Consider the following 16722-nt stretch of genomic DNA (forward strand, 5'->3'; position numbering starts at 1 on the left):
ATTTTTCTTTGCATCTTTGGAAATTTAAATCAAGCATTGTTACCTTATCATTTATGTTTATGAAAAATCATGTTTATGACATTTGATCTTCTTTCCTGCCCATGAAGGTTGTGCTGAAGTCAATCTTCCTTGTTGTTGATATGTTTTACATGGTTGAAACAACAATGTGATCTTGTAGACATAATGTGCTGGTTTACTAAAATCTATCTATTGCTATTGTTTGACCATTTAGCACTCCTGTCATTAAGGATTTAAGTTTATGGTGTTTCAGCTAGTGTTCTTTCAGGAAAAATAAATAAATGTGTTTTGGTACCTTTTTCTATGATGGAACAGATTAGGTCTTTTAAGACAAGAAGGTTAAACTGTCCTTATGAGACAATTAGGATTAGTGGTGCCATGAGACTATAAATCAAGACTTATGAATCAATTATCAATTGATGTAACTATTGATAGAGTCAGGATGATTGTTGAGGCAAATCTTAGCGATATAACAAAGATCCATCCTTTAATTTAAAGATTCTGTAAACATGAACTTAAACTGTTGTTAATTTAAGTAAACATATTAGTTTGTTAAAATCTCAACGATAGAACAAAGATCCATATTCAATGTAAGCATAATGAAATGCTAAATCAATTCAGCCTTCCCCATATTCAATATAAGCTTTGTGTTTTGAAGGCAGCATAAGAACTACTTCATGGATTTTTCTTTTTCCTTTTTCCCTGATTCCATGATCCCTTCTTCCTCCTTTGCTCTCTGTGGGATTCTTTTGGTTGGGTGGCCATGTGGGTGCATATCAGTTAGGTGGAAGTACAACAAAAAAAAGTCTTTTTGTTGGGCAAGGGAATAAAGGGCAGAGGTGGGCCCAGCGAGCCAGAGTGAACCACTGGTAGTGAACCTTGGGCCCCACAGAGAACAATTCATGGGCCCACATAGGACGCTGCGAACCGATGCCGTCGCCTCCTCCACGTTAGAAGAATGCACTCAGTTCAGTTGCAGATAAATATATATATATATATATATATATATATATATATATATTCATCTGGTGAGATTATATATAGATGCACACGTTCATATAATAACTTTAGATGAGCAAGTAGGAAGAAGATTGGAAGACACGGGAGGGATATATGCAAGGCTGAGTGCATGATTCAAACATGTCAACCAAGTCCACAGGTTGGAACATCAAGCATCAAGCATGTAGATAGAACATGATCTTTTCTTGAAAGGATTCCAGTGGCATAGATTCCCCAATTACTTCATCAAAATGAGACCACTCTAAGGTATCAGTCAATCAAAATCACTGTAAATGGTGTGATAAAACCCTTTACAGAGAGAGAGAGAGAGAGAGAGAGAGATGTTTTCTTTGCTTACAATTTTCATCAAAACACCCTTTGTTTTCTTTTCCTATGGAAGAACCCTAGAGAGGAGGGGGAGAAAGAACCCTAAGAAGGAGGAGGAAGAGGAGATCTTTTCTTTGTTAGTCCAAACTTGATAAAAAAAACAAAAAAAGGATCATTGTTCTAAGGTACCAGTCAAACAAAGGCACTGTAGATGGTGAGTGATATTTCTGGCTTTCTGCTATTCTTCCTTCTCATATGGAAAGGAAGAAGCAGTCATAACTCAAGACTATGAGTGAGAAGAAAAGAAACCCTAAAAGCCAATCTTCCATGGAAGAATAAGATCTTTTCTATGCTTGGTGTATCATCTCTGTAACACAACCATGCAAGCTGACAAAGGAATTAGAGAACCGCCATCATTTTCTTGTGGGTGGCTGCTTGGTTTCTTGTGTTACTGCTGCTCCATTTCCATGCAATGATTTCTACTACTTCTTGGCCACAGCTTTAGGGTTTTGGTGGGTCTGCAATCCAACTCAGCATCCATTTGCTGATCATAAATTGAGAGATTCAACATCACCTTTTGTTCCCTCTCTCACCATGAAAAGAAACTCTTCATGTTGTCTCTTCTTGCAAGGAAATGGAGGGAGTCATGAATGGTTGTCATCCACCATATGATTTAACAGTCGATAAATTTTGATGTTAATTCTAATAGATATCATCTCCATAATAATACACAGTTAGTTTGTAAATGTGATGTAGGAGTAGCATCATTATACTTCCAAATTGACCATCATGCAAGTGAATTAGGAAGAAGACCTCATCAACTAGTGCTCCTTAAAAATTAGTATCCAAATGCCAACTCATCCTTTATCCACAATGACTGCTCCAAGTCCAAAAATTCCAAATTATTCTTTGGATTCCAACAATATTCTTCTCAAGGAAGCCAATTTTAGTTGTGCTTCTTCCATCCAATCTTATCCACTTAGTCATCAGGACAAGAGCCTATTGAAGATTTATTAGTATTGGAGGAAAGAAAATTCTTGTGTTAATGTCAACTTTCATCTTTAACACAACATAATGATGAAATTGATTCAATCTGATCTATTTTTCAAACTTATAACTTAAGAAAATAAATTAATATGATATAAAATGATACATTTTATCATGCTTTCTTGCCTTTTTTTTTTTACTTATAATTTATTTATTTAAAATTATTAATTTAAATAAATCAAGTGTATATTCCCAAAGGTTTATTTGATTCCTAGACAACACCATCAGCCAATCATTAGAGAGAGAGAGAGAGAATAAAAGGAACTAATGAAAATAATACCAAGATTCTAATCCCGGTGAGTTGGAGCATCGCGTGTGAAGCGGTATCTGGATCCCGCCGATTTAATCGCGTCGAGTTACGCGGGGAATCCGCGACTCGAGCTCGTTAGTCTCCGGTCCATTTTGCCTCCTCCTTCCCGGTTCACCCGGAGCGGTCCGATTCAACTCTCCTCCCTCGTTATATAATGCTCGCTTCTCCTCTCCCTCGTAAAGGCGCCCGGAGAAGAACGAAAGAGGTGGAACGGCGATGGGCTCGGCGGTGTTCGAGATGGGACTGGAGTTGGAGCTGTGCGCCACCCGGATCGTCGGCGACTTCGTGAAGGAGGTGTCGGGGATCGAGAGCGGCGGCAGCGGCCGGGCATCGAGGCTCGAGGAGTCCATCAAGTTCTTGGAGGAGGAAAAGCGAAAGATCGAGGCTTTTAGACGCGAGGTCCCCATCTGCATGCGTCTTCTTCGCGAGGGTTCGCCTGATGCTTCCTTTTCTCCTCCCTCATCGTTTTAAGATGTTGCTTTAGGCTATTCTTTCGATGTTAAAATCGGTTCTTTGGATTTCGATTGCAGTGATCGAAAGGTTGAGGAGGGAGATCGAGCGGTGCCGCTGCGAGAGTTTTGGACATGTATTCGAGGAATTCATGCCTCTTAAGAGTAAAGTCGAGGACGATGGAGGGGTAAAAGTGGAAACGGATTGCAGAGATAAGATGAACTGGATGAGTTCCGTCCAACTCTGGAGCGATAATTACAGTGAGAACGATGACGAAGAGAAGATCGTGTCGAATGAGGTGGAAAAGAAGGATTCTTCACGGAAAATGTTCGATCTTTGTTCATATCTTCTCGAGATATGTCTTAAATGGATCGCCTGGTTTTGATCGCAGCAAGATGGAGCGGTGGATCACAGACAGGGGAAGGGGAAGTCTCTAGAATGCAAAAGCCGGAGCAGCGGGGTCGAGTTCCTGCCATTTAAAGCTTTATCGCCTCTTGCTGCGAGCTCCGAGGAGGAGGAGGAGAAGCCCGCTTCTGCGTTGCCTGAGCTCTCGCTGCAATCACCGGCGATCAACAGAACCCTTGACCTTGTAACTCCGGTCGCTTTGGGTGACCACCGAGGCTTCGGTGGTTTCAGAAAAGCCACTGAGTGGGTGCCTGCGACCCTTGGCTTGCAGTCACGGCTGCAACCACCGAGGAAGGCGAGGAGGTGCTGGTCGCAGGAACTGCATCGCCGGTTCGTCCTCGCCATCCAACAGCTGGGTGGCGCCCAAGGTAAGAGCCAAGGTTCCATCTTTCCTCAATTATCATTGTAGGGTGCTATTAGTCGATTTCTATTAAGTTTTTCTCAATCTGTCTTCGATCCTTGAATCTGTTAAGCTTGTAAATTATTGTTCTGATATCAAAATTGCTCTTTCGCTTCACTTTGGATTTCTTCCTATGGAGAAAGAAGAACAATAAAATTGAAAGTAACACAAAGAAGAGTCATGGTTGTCTCATCAAAAGAAGTAGTCAGAATTTTGATACATGTTCTATCTGATCGAAATATCAGAAAAAATTCTGCGGAGTATATTGGTCGGAGAATGAAGTCCATAGGAAGAGGAACCTCTTCTTTTACTTGAATTTGACTGTTGGTGCTCATTGATGCAGTGGCTACTCCCAAACAGATACGAGAACTGATGAAGGTGGATGGGCTCACAAATGATGAAGTGAAGAGCCATCTGCAGGTGGGTTCTGAGTTCCATTTGGGTTGACATATTGCTTCCTGATCAAATTTTCAGCTGGTTGTTGTTAGAAGGCTTTGTTTAATGATCTGTTCCTACCATTTCAGAAATACCGATTGCACACTGAAAGGGTCCACGCTCAAAGGCTTCCTAATGCTGTGGCTACGGCAGATCGAGCAGTTGTGGTTTTAGGAGGCCTATGGGATCGTGAGGAACAATACACTAGTTCCTCACAACAGAGTTTTTCACAATCTGGGTCGCCGATGAGCCCATTTCAGTTAGCTGGCTCTAGATGAGCTCTGGCTAGAGATAGCTTTGAGGAAAATGGCAAATCAGAGAGCTATAGCTGGAAATTTGGAGGCTTTTCAGTACTCGTGAAGGAGATCAATGTCTAGAGAGAGAGAGAGAGAGAGAGAGAGAATCAAAATTTTGCTGATACAATACAACTGGGGGGAAATGATGAGACTGGTGAGTCTTGATTCTCTCCCATCACTTCTTCCATTTACTTATTTGCCTTCTTAAATTTTGGTTTTTGGACACTAAGAAGGTTTTTTCGACACTGTTTGATCATTAGGGGAGTGTTATTTCCTTATGATGAAGTATTTCCAACATATTTTGGACACCATCATCCTTAATCCTTTTTCAACAGCTTGGTGTAATCATATTTGACATCTTTCTCCATCTGTTAAGTTTCTGTGACAGGTTACTCAAGGGATGAGATAGCAATAGAAGAGATCATGGACAAGAGAGACTTCTGGCACCAACAACATTTAATCATCCAAATCAGTGGTCCTGTCTGAAATTGTCTGGAATTCATCTTAAAATCCAATGCTCAGATCTGGCACTCACATTCCTGCTTCCAAGTCATTTTCCTGTTTGTGAGCTGACAATTTCATCCATGATTACACTGTTTCATTGCTATTTCTGAGGGACCACCTTGTCATTTTTCTTCCTGTAAGTTCATTTCTGTTTGTGCATCTTGGTCATCTAAGATCCACATTCTCTTGTTCTTATGTTAGTCTTTACCCCTGCAAGCAGAAAGACAGGCTTCAAGTATAGCATCTTCTCAAGTATATCTTTCTCCAAAGGACTTGCACCTCAAACAGATGGATATTTCTTGATATCTCCAGCTGTTGCAAAGCAAATCCAGACCATTCCCTGGTGCCCATCCTTTCTGTTCTTCTTGCATCACAGGCTGGATGGAGCCAGGCAGCTAACTTTAGCAACTTGCAAGCTATCTTTTTCTGAATTCATCTTCTTGTCCTGGCAACCATGTGGAGCCTGCACATTAAACTTCCAGCTTTTTTGTTGTCTACTGCTGCATCTAATTCCAGTCTTAGAACTACACAGATGCCTTGTTTGCTGCATGTCCACCTGAAACAAAGCCATCCATCAACTGTCTTTACAGTTTCAGGAGAACAGAGTCATCAACATAAATATAGGCAGACATCAAACTGCCATGGATCAAAAGTCCTGTTATAGTGTGATCTCACAAACTCTTATGTAGCAAATGCTCCAATTGAGTTCAGCTGTTGTTTGGCTGTCTACCTTCTGAGGTTCTTCTTTGCCTACTACTGATGGGGTTAATTAAGATTTACTGCTCCCTGTGAATCTTCAGTCAACAAAGCAACAGTCTTGAGAAGAGCTCAAAGAATCTGACCTTGGAAAAAGTATTGATATATCTTTTGGTTTTTGCTAAAGAAATGCCAAATTTCACAGCAGGATCACTGAATGCTCCAACAAGAGAAAGATAATGAATCAACTGCCTTCTTGTCCTAAAATCCTGTTTGTCTTCTTGCTTACACTAAATTCATATCACCACACTGCACATCCAAAAATCTTTAAGGTGGGACACAAGTGTCACTCTCAATGAGAAAGATTGGATCGCTTGATCAAGATCCAGATGTTGGGCTTCTCTTCTTTCCCTCCTCACAGATGCATAATGACCTACAAATAAGGGAAACAGAAAACAACTGAGGTACCTCCACCTCCTCTTTTCCTCTGCTTCACCAAATCATTGGACCATAATGTCATGAATCAACCACTCAGATTGAAATCCAAGTGAAATGTTCTTGGAAATTCCATGGTTTGAAGCCGAGACACGTAGCGACCTCGTCTTGTTTGGCTGGCCATGTTTTCTTCCAGCTGAAGGAAGAACCAGTTGCATGCAGGTGAAGCTAATCCATGGAGGCAGGTGAATTGTCACTGTTTCAGTAGATTACAGGGTATGAGAAAGGGCAAGAAGTTGTCTTTAATCTTCAGTGAAGGTGAAGGCTTTGAATTATTACTATCAAGAATACTTGGATACAATTATTACTCAATATCAATTCTTCTTACTATTAAGATTTGCACATCTATACTGCTTAATGTTCATTGCTGTTGCAGGCAAAGTTCCATGGAGTGTGTTTGCCTTGACTGTTTGTTGATCTCACTCTTCTGAGGTTTTCTGTGAACATGCCTGTGAAAAGTGTTTTGGAGAATTAGTACTGATGAATTAAGAGAACACACAACTCCACTAATTCCTTCTCCTTTGCCAATGAAATGAGACATCTTTGACATATACTGCTGCTCTTCAATACTAAGAGACAATTTTGCATAGAAAATCTTAGCTTTATCCAAGGACATAAAACTAATATAATTTTTTGGAGACCTACAAAACAATCATATAGTTTCATGCTACTTCATAAATTTGCAGGGGAAGTAATGACAAGCAATTGCAGAGGAAATGGAAGATTACTCTAAGGACATAAAGAAGAGAGGGAAACAAGGCATATAAACCACCATCATATTTTGGTTGAGTTCTGCACTTGGTTTTCCCTCCTTCATCAGCATAAAACTCAAATCTATCTCCAGGAAATATGCAGTCATGTAGTTTCAGGTCAATGATACATTTGTCAGATACAAATACAGCAGATTCAAAGCATTTCTGGAACTTCAACAAGCTTGAAAAGCTATGAATTCTTCATGACTGTAATTGCAACAACTCTTTCAGACCACTCAATTTATTATTGACTTCACTATGTTGTGTTTAGCAGTAATCATCAGAAATACAGGATAATAATTCTGTACAATCTGTTGCCTCTACCAAAAGAAAGAACTTAAAAAAGATTGACAACAAGAACCACCCTGAATTGCAACTAATTGATGTTTCATATCAAACTAATATAGGATCATTACTCCCAATCCTGTTTGCTTCCACATACATGATATATTGTAATAGCTTTAATCTGATGGTGAAGTTAGATCTGTGTGTTATCCTTGGTAGTTGCTAAAAGTATTCCCATAACTTTGCTATTCAACTCCCAGTAAGGCAACTTGATTCCAATCCCTATTGTTTCATTGATGCATCTTTGGGTGGCCTACCAAGATTGGTTTGATGATTTTTGTCATCTTCAAGCCATTCATTTCAGCTGCCTCATCTGGCCTCAGGCACAAGCACTCATGAGTCTTCTTCTATCTTGAATTCAGCAGACCTGGATGTAGGTTTTCTTGCCTCTCATCCCATCCATCATTTAGATGGATTTGCAAAGGAGAGATTAGTGAGAATAGATAAATTCAAGCATGTTGCTTTCCTACTCAAAAGCACTGGAAAAAAAAAGATAATAAGATGAGAATATGAAAGATCATCTTGTAAAAGAAAAGTGGAAACAATTAGGAGTAGAAAGGGATGCTAAACAGAAGGTTAATCAATGCCATCAAAGCTTGTAAAAGATTTCATGATTTCTAATTGCATTGACCATTTTGTAGGAACCTAAACAGGCATGAATGCATATAAATCATTTACTTTCAAGCTTCAATCTAATACTTCTGCTGGCTTATCCAACCTTGCTAATATATCCTTCTCAGAAATATAAGCAGATCACATTGGCAGAGCTGAAAGCCTAATTGGAAAAAGATTGAGAATTGATGTATGTGTTTGTAGTGACAACCCAACCTAAGAAAAGAGCAACTTGCATCAAAGATAATCAAATAGACAGAAATATATGGACTCCAGGAAACACACAATTATTACACATCTAATGCTTGGAGAAGAATGTGTACATGAACAACAATGCAGATCAAGTAGCTTAGGATAGATACACTGCAATTGACATTAGCTGAAAATTCATTTGATACAGTTCAATTGATGTTAGTATCAGTTTATGTGGTTGATCATGAGACCATTAACATGTGCACCTCAACATGTTTTGTACTTGGAAACTAATGAACAAGTGAAGGAAGAACAAATCAAGAAAAAGAAATGTTGTGAGTTCATAGACAAGCTAGAAGAAGATGATGTTTTTGAGAATATTTCTTTAGTCTCACCAATGGTTGACTATGTCTATGAAAACAAGATGCTAGAAAAAAATATGTAGAAATTGAGAATATTATTTTTGGTGCAGATCATATATAATAATAGCATCAGAAATATTGCACTAGCAAAGAATGAATGTTTACTTTGTAGTAAATCTCTATGATCTAAATATAGCATCGGTCCCAAGGAAGAACCCAGAAGCCATGAGAGGCCACCATATCACTGTCACCAGTGTTTCGTCATGCAAGGGTGCAGTGAAGAACATGTCTTCCATAAGAAAGAGATTGCAGATATCTGTTTTGGAGACTGTTCAAGCAGCTCTGGAAACTGAGGTCACTTAGGATCATTTTCACAGTCTTTATTTGTTATGGTATGATCCAAGAGAGAAAGAAGTATGAATTTACAGAGAGCTTTTGCTTTGAGAGCAGTAGGAAAGGAGGAGGAGGAGGAGGAGAAGTGGAGGTTTCCTTCACTCTGAGCAACCCAAGGTTTGATCTTGGTCTTTCAGTTTGAGTTCCACCAGCTGTTGGATCAAATTCCAGTGTCTTGTCCTTCTCAATCTTCCTAAAGATCTTCTGTGGCGAGGGAGGAGAAAACCCTAACCCTAATCCTACCTGCGGAGCTGCCTTCTTCAGCTTCTCTGCAATTGTTGTCCAAGAAAAGAGGACAGAGGCCTGCTTTGAGTTTTGCTCTTCTTTGGAAGGTCAGGGAAGAGAGAGAGAGAGAGAGAGAGAGAGAGAGAGCTGGCCATGTCGGCGGCATCGAGGTCGCCGTGCGCGGCGTGCAGGTTCTTGCGGCGGAAGTGCACGCCCGGCTGCGTGTTCGCGCCGTACTTCCCGCCGGACCAGCCGACGAAGTTCGCCAGCGTGCATCGGGTGTTCGGGGCGAGCAACGTGGCGAAGCTGCTTGGCGAGCTCAGCCCGTGGCAGAGGGAGGACGCCGTGAACTCGCTGGCCTACGAGGCGGAGGCGCGGCTCCACGACCCCGTCTATGGCTGCGTCGGTCACATCTGCCTCCTCCAACACAAGCTCCACCAGGTGCAGAGCGACCTCTACAACGCCAGGAAGGAGCTCTCCGCCTACCTCAGCGCTCCCATCGCCGATCCCCACCACCAACAACCCCAAGCGGCATCTCCATCATCCCACCAGCAGATCTTGTTGCACGAGCTGCAACAGCAGATGGCCGCGGTGCAGCAGATTGCAGCCAACCGAGAGCGAGCGAATCAGCAGGAGATCTCAAGATTCAGTACCGTGTTTCAGATGGCTGGTGGCTCTACCATGGCTGCCACCACGGGACTGCCGGCGTTGCTCCCCCCTCGGCCTTTCGAGGGAGTGTTCTCTCCGCAACAACAACATAATGAGAGGAAATAAAGCATTAGTTTCTGATACTACTAAGCAATGCTTGTCGAGCAAAAGCTACAGATCTCTCCTTCAGTTCCTCTTATTGCCGTGGATTAACTCTCGGTATTAATGGGATTAAGGAGACAACACTTACCACTTGAATTTGATTCAGTACAGCCAAGCAAAAGGAATGGCGCTGCAGAATACATCTATCTCTCTGTGCCATCTGAAGATCCGATCCTTTTGCTGCTGCTGCTGCTGCTCTTCTTATTTGAATTTTCCTTTCTTTTTCTTGCTTTCTGCCATTATGATGTGCATCTGAGAGTACTGTGATGAAAGGCCATAATTCAAATGGCTGGTAGCGGTGCAATTGCACTCATGTCTCTTCTTCCACATGGATTTCAACGCCCCAATCACCAACACAAAGACAAAGGCTGTATCATCTCCTTCCCTGCAGCTAACAGCAATCATCACTGTGTAAGGTAGCAGCAGTCACGAGAGTCCCTTCTCGTCTCCCGTTTCTCTCTCTCTCTGACAAGTTTGAACCCTTCAAGTTGTGTAAGGCTTGCAAGTTTGTGACCATATATGCTATGTTCATCGATGACATTATAGGAGTTTGCAGCAGTTGCTTTATTGCATGTGGCTGAGGAATGATCAGAGTTTCTCTTGCTTGAAAAGAGACCAATCTGTTTCAGTGACTTCGGATTTCTTAGCTCGTGGATGGATGAATGCTTTCATCTTTGTCAGCAAAGAATTAAATGTATAGAATTATGTGCATGAATCTGATTTCATCTATTGACTTGGATTGAGAACAAGTCAAAATTCTACACACATCTCCCCCACCCTCTCCTTCATTCACATCAGTCTCTGTTTGTTCTGTTGCCCCCACTTGGCACAGATTGACACCAACTCCCCCATTGTCTTGCACCGGAGAATGAGTCGGTCTTCGATCTCCTCTCCACACAGCTCACCTTCTGATGCACGTCCACTCGCACCCTCTCCTTCCTCTCTGTGTCCAGCCAATTGATGTCACTCCTTCCCACTACACTTCCTTGGTTGACCTACTTTTCTTCTTCTCCTCTCTCTCTTCTAATTGCAACCTCAACTACCATCCTTTTACTTTATTGCTTTTCCTTAGATCTGTAAGCATGCCATGGCCAGGCTGATGCCACCAAATTCTGAGAACTATGCACAGCTGTGCTTTCTTTTTGCTCTTCTTTAGATCTGTTGGAGTCGCAAAACCTAACTCAGAGCCCAAGTTTGAGGTCAAGTCAATCTCAAAACATGTGGTTGCAGCAAGTGGTGCAGTAATGCCTGATCGAATCATGCAGCTGTAAAGTCCAAGTCCTACTTCTTCTTCTTCTTCTTCTTCCACTCTCCTCCACCTTCCTTGTATATAACACCACCACCCAAAACCATTCTGCAATCTCAACTCTTCTTCTTCATGTATAATTCGATGGCTATCGAGACGACAACTGCTTTGATTCCACCGGCGAGCACAGAGACGAGCGACGAGGACTTGCTGCACATGGAAGGGTGGGCGAAGCGGAAGCGGACGAAGCGCCACCGCTTCTCTGATCGGCCACCGACCGAAGAGGAGTACTTGGCCCACTGCCTCGTTATGCTCGCCCGTGGCGGACCCGGTCCTCGCCTGCCGTCGTTGGCCTCTTACTCGGCGCCACCGCCGGGGAAGCTCGAGTACAAGTGCTCCGTCTGCGGGAAGGCCTTCAGCTCTTACCAGGCCCTCGGCGGCCACAAGACCGGCCACCGGAAGCTCACCTGTGCCGCCGACGAGGCCACCGTCGACACCTCAGGCTCCTCCACTGCCGGCGCCGGCAGGTTGCACCAGTGCTCGGTGTGTCTGAAGACGTTCCCTTCGGGGCAGGCGCTCGGGGGGCACAAGCGGTGCCACTACGACGGAATCCTCGGTAACAGGGGGCTGGATCTGAACGTGCCATCGCTGCCCGAGTTCGAGTTCGACGGTGGTGTCCGGCGCTGCCTACCGGCAACGGCGGCGGCGGCGGCCACCGCGGAGGAGGAGGAGGTGCAGAGCCCACTGGCGTTCAAGAAACCGAGACTTCTGATCCCGGCTTAAGCGCCGACAGCTACTAAAAGTCAACTCCATTGCGTTCATTGTTTGTTCGAGATGAATACTACTCTTCTCCGTGTACAGAATTCTTTGTAGGTTGATGAAGTCAACGATTCTTTCTCCAAGTTTGATCATTAATATGAGCTGCATTAAGATCTTGACGATGTGAGCTTCGATCGCATGTGGCTATGGAAATGAGGAACTGAATCGAATGATGACGAACAGAACCATATGAAGCTAACAAGGAAATATATTTATATGTCATATATTTAATTATAGGCATAAGATTCACTCAGATCAATTTTAATTGAATTATGACGAGATCTCACAAATGTGGCACCGTTGAATGACTGCCACGTGGAAATCCAACCGCTCTGGGGATGCCCCAACTCCCCGGTTCGTCAACGTAACTCTCTCCAACCCCCTTCTCCTGCTTCTTGGACATCTCGTCGAAGGGATCAACCTTGAAGGGATCAGAAGAAAGAGGGAGTAGAGAGGGAGAGAGGGCTTGTCGGGGGTCCGTCTCTTGGATGGGCGAGGCCTCTGGCGACGATGATTCCTCCTACCCTTTCTCCGTCACGACGCCGCAGCCGCCGCCGCCGCCGCCGCCGCCGCCGAAGAAGCTGTCGGTGCTCCCCTTGATCGCCCTCATCTTCTACAATGTCTCCGGCGGCCCCTTTGGCGTCGAGGACTCCGTCTCGGCCGGCGGCGGACCCCTCCTATCCCTCCTGGGCTTCCTCGTCTTCCCCTTCCTGTGGAGCCTCCCTGAGGCCCTCGTCACCGCGGAGCTGGCCGCTAGCTTCCCGGAGAATGGTGGATACGTGCTTTGGATCTCCTCCGCCTTTGGCCCCTTCTGGGGATTCCAGGAGGGATTCTGGAAGTGGGCCAGCGGCACCATGGACAACGCCCTCTACCCCGTCCTTTTCCTCGACTACCTCTGCCAGTCCCTCCCATTCTTCGCCCGCCCGGCCGCCCGCACTCCGGCCCTCCTCGTCCTCACGGCAGGCCTGACCTTCCTCAACTACCGCGGCCTCAACATCGTCGGCCTCGCCGCCGTCGCCCTCACCGCCTTCTCCCTCTCCCCCTTCGTCGTCATGGCCCTTCTCGCCCTCCCCCGCCTCCGCCCCCGCCGCTGGCTCGCCGTGGACCTCAAAAGAGCTAACTTTAGAGGTTACTTCAACATCATGTTCTGGAATCTCAACTACTGGGACAAGGCAAGCACCCTCGCCGGCGAGGTCGAGGACCCGAGCCGATCCTTCCCCAAGGCCCTCTTCGGGGCCGTCATCCTCGTGATGGCTTCGTACCTGATCCCATTGCTCGCCGGTACGGGGGCTATGGACGCGTCCATCACCGAGGAGTGGAAAGACGGGTACTTTGCGCAGGTTGGGATGGTGATCGGGGGAGCGTGGCTCCGATGGTGGATCCAGGCAGCCGCGGCCATGTCGAACATGGGTTTGTTCGAGGCCGAGATGAGCAGCGATTCATTCCAGTTGCTTGGTATGAGCGAGATGGGGATGCTGCCGGCAATATTTGCAGAGAGGTTAGCACCCAGCTGCTATCTATTTCTACTTCTCATTGCGGTTTTCATAAACAGTAGAAACCAAAGTGTAGATATTACTGACTTCTCCTTGAACTTGGTTTAAAAGCTCCTTCTTATAATAGAATTCCCGAACCAAATTTTCTTGAAACAAATACATGGTTTTTGTTTAGAATGTGATAATTTGGAGCAGAGGAACTACATAAGCTTTAGTACACTGAATATGCCATTCATACTTTCGTTTCATAAAAGAATATCAAATGGGGTGGAATATCAAATGTCTCCAATTCTTGATGTATTCCACTCGTTCTTAGCATTAGTTCATCACGGTGACTGTATTGGGCTCGGGAGATGTAGGATTGTACTCTAGTCTTGGAATAAGATTTCGGAAGGGGGGAAAAAAATCATTTTTTTCTCAATTTAATGGACCTAAGATTTCAGTTTTGTGATGATTCTTTGTGGTTTTTGTTAGCATACTTTCAGTGTCATCATGGCCATCTCAATTATAGATTGATACTTTTGTAGATCGAAATATGGCACTCCAACCATTAGCATCCTATGCTCTGCAACTGGGGTCATACTATTATCATGGATGAGCTTTCAGGAGATTGTGGAGTTCCTTAATTTCTTGTACTCATTGGGAATGCTTCTTGAGTTTGCTGCATTCATAAAACTCAGAATAAAGAAGCCAGATCTCCACAGGCCATATAAGATTCCGGTAGAAACCTTTGGCGCAGTGATTATTTGTGTACCTCCCACTATTTTGCTTGTCCTTGTTATGTGTCTGGCTTCAATGAGGACTTTTATTGTGAGCGGGAGTGTTATGCTTGGTGGGTTTCTTTTATATCCTGCTATTGAGCACATGAGGAATAAAAATTGCATTAAGTTTCTCAACACAACTCTGCCACCTGAGGGTTGTTCCAACACTCCTCAAGTGCAAAATCAGGATGTTGTTGATGAGGCTTCCGTAAGCTTTTTGCCAGACCATTCCTGTGTCAAGAAGGAACTACAAGACCTTGAAATTAATTCAGATGGGATCTTGGATAAGGAGTGAAAGAGATTTCAACACTTCAAGTGCACTGATCAACTTGAGTTATCTAAGCCTTTAATGTAACACATTTATGTTAATATGTATCGTTATAATAATTTTGGTACAGAGGATGCAAAGTTTGGCAAAGGATTTTACTTTCCTCTCTATCTTTTACATTTTTGGTTTCCATCTATATCAAAAGTTAAACCCCCTTGCATGACATCATGTTTTAAGCTCTTTCATTTGATAGTTAAATGTTCTTAACTGGCACAACATTTCTGTGGCTACTCCATATTGAGCTTTCCATGAGTTCTTCCATCACAAGGAAACTATTCCGCAAACAAGGTGGAATAATTGACTTTTTCTGGACTTTCTTCCTAGGAACAGCATCACATGTGGTATGCCCCCCGAAACATCAATTAGTACTTATTGATTTAAATAGTAAACAAATAGAAGCTTAAAATATCATAGAGTTTGGACTTCAAATTTTGAAAGAGAGACGTACTATTTATTAATTAGACAGGTAAACTGATGAAAGAAGTATTTAACACTATGGGGATGTGAACAATGGTAAATGTGTAGATTCATATAAGAAAACTCTGAAGAAGCAATGAGGCAAAATGGTCTTGCTTTTGGGAGAAGTACTTTGGTAAAAAATTCAGCAGGACAAGAGGATATAAAAGCTAAGGATGCATAAGAGTTTGGGAGTATCCTAACTTCCTAGAATATAAAAATGAAAGGTATAAATAATTAGCATCACTTTTCAACTTAAACTTTACCCCAAGTTTATACCCCGAGTTTTCAAATGAAAGGTATGTAGATTTTGTACCCTGAGTTTATTGTTTGATCTTTACCCCAAGAAGAGGGAGGTAGTTTGAGCAGATCTAGTTAGTCTTCTTAGAATTTAGGGATTGGTTTACATATGTTTAACCTTTAGGTGCTTTCATTTTGTTTGTTCTGAAATTTTGTATCACTGAATTCCTGTACCAATTGTGGTTCAGAGTTCACAGAAATAACAACAATTTTGTAATTGTTCTAACAGAACCAATAGACAGAGCGAGAATTTTGCCTTCTCTTTCTTTGGTGATGGTGGTTAAATGACCCGGATCCGATCTTAATAACTCTTATGCTTTTATGTTGCTTTAAAAAGTATGAGACCAGGTATCCTTCAAATTTTTGCTCTTATGATGGTCTTTTTTAGGGTGCCAAGGTTCATTCACATATGTATTGTCTTCTTAATAAAGTAGAGTGCACTAATCCAGGAAAGAAGGTCCTACGTTTGTTCTTAGTTTCCAATGTTAATCGAGCACCAAGTTCTTCAGTTACCAAGTTTTGCTATTCAGAAGAAAGGTCAGATGCATTGTTCTGATGTTTTGGTAAATTACAAAGTAAGTCATACAACTTTATTAGATTGGCATGCTTGTGTTTTCTGATAAACTTGATATAAACTTGATGCTAATAATCTCACATGTTCAAACTGTAAACACTTGTCCTCCACATCCTCTGTTTTAGCTCCATTTTTATTGTTTTGACATGAGTAATTCGGTGTTGAATTAGCTTTTGTCTTAAATTTGCAGTTAAGTTGTTTAGAGTGTCAAATACATTCTTTTTTATGCAAACTTGTGTGTGTTGGTAACCATTTCTTTTTTATGCTACCATTATCCTTGTTGAAGCTTTGTTTCTACATTACATGCTTTCTCTTTTACTATCTTGCTAGTAATTGGAACTTCATCACATCTCAGAGAATTGAATTAGTTTTGTTGTTGTTTATTAACATCTCACAGAATTGACATCACAAGCCTCCCTTTCTCCTTATTGTCACGAACGGTCGTCGCGCACCCGCAACAACTCCGTTCAACGAACCGTTCGTCGCTCACACTCGCATGTACAGCTGCTTGACAGCATGTTTTCTTATGGTTTTGGGTCATTTTGCTTGTAAATATGTAAGTTCGAACAAGCTGCAGCGTTGCAAAGCGATCGTTCACCAAACCGAGCAAAACAGCCCCAAAACAGCCCAAAACGGCTCCGTTTTCGCGTGCCGCGGGAGGTGAGCGGAGTG

General features: G+C 43.0%; 4 protein-coding genes across 8 annotated transcripts; all 4 read left to right on the forward strand.

The window, feature by feature from the left end:
• Positions 1 to 2645: 2645 nt before the first annotated feature.
• On the forward strand, positions 2646 to 6724 carry LOC135671757 (transcription factor NIGTH1-like). 5 transcript variants are annotated; one of them, XM_065179935.1, is made up of 7 exons: positions 2646 to 3131; positions 3232 to 3449; positions 3543 to 3924; positions 4300 to 4376; positions 4481 to 4841; positions 5064 to 5327; positions 5412 to 6724. In XM_065179935.1, exons 1-5 carry the CDS (start codon positions 2918 to 2920, stop codon positions 4667 to 4669), a joined length of 1080 nt encoding a protein of 359 aa, XP_065036007.1. In that variant the 5' UTR covers positions 2646 to 2917; the 3' UTR covers positions 4670 to 4841; positions 5064 to 5327; positions 5412 to 6724. The 5 variants fall into 5 exon arrangements, with proteins under 5 accessions (XP_065036007.1, XP_065036009.1, XP_065036011.1 ...); XM_065179937.1 differs by having other exon boundaries at positions 5416 to 6724; XM_065179939.1 differs by having other exon boundaries at positions 5420 to 6724.
• A 2692-nt stretch (positions 6725 to 9416) lies between these two features.
• On the forward strand, positions 9417 to 10037 carry LOC135672230 (LOB domain-containing protein 25-like). The gene has a single exon (XM_065180688.1). The coding sequence runs from the start codon at positions 9417 to 9419 to the stop codon at positions 10035 to 10037; it is 621 nt and encodes a 206-aa protein (XP_065036760.1).
• On the forward strand, positions 9951 to 12221 carry LOC135671759 (zinc finger protein 1-like). Its single transcript, XM_065179942.1, has one exon. The coding sequence runs from the start codon at positions 11452 to 11454 to the stop codon at positions 12100 to 12102; it is 651 nt and encodes a 216-aa protein (XP_065036014.1). The 5' UTR covers positions 9951 to 11451; the 3' UTR covers positions 12103 to 12221.
• Positions 12222 to 12523: 302 nt separating this feature from the next.
• Positions 12524 to 14883, forward strand: LOC103982508 (probable polyamine transporter At3g19553). Its single transcript, XM_009399450.3, has 2 exons — positions 12524 to 13636; positions 14159 to 14883. The coding sequence occupies exons 1-2, from the start codon at positions 12627 to 12629 to the stop codon at positions 14685 to 14687; spliced, it is 1539 nt and encodes a 512-aa protein (XP_009397725.2). The 5' UTR covers positions 12524 to 12626; the 3' UTR covers positions 14688 to 14883.
• The last annotated feature ends 1839 nt before the right edge of the window (positions 14884 to 16722 follow it).

The sequence above is a fragment of the Musa acuminata genome, chromosome BXJ1-4, assembly GCF_036884655.1.
Source record: "Musa acuminata AAA Group cultivar baxijiao chromosome BXJ1-4, Cavendish_Baxijiao_AAA, whole genome shotgun sequence".
Lineage (NCBI taxonomy): Eukaryota > Viridiplantae > Streptophyta > Magnoliopsida > Zingiberales > Musaceae > Musa > Musa acuminata.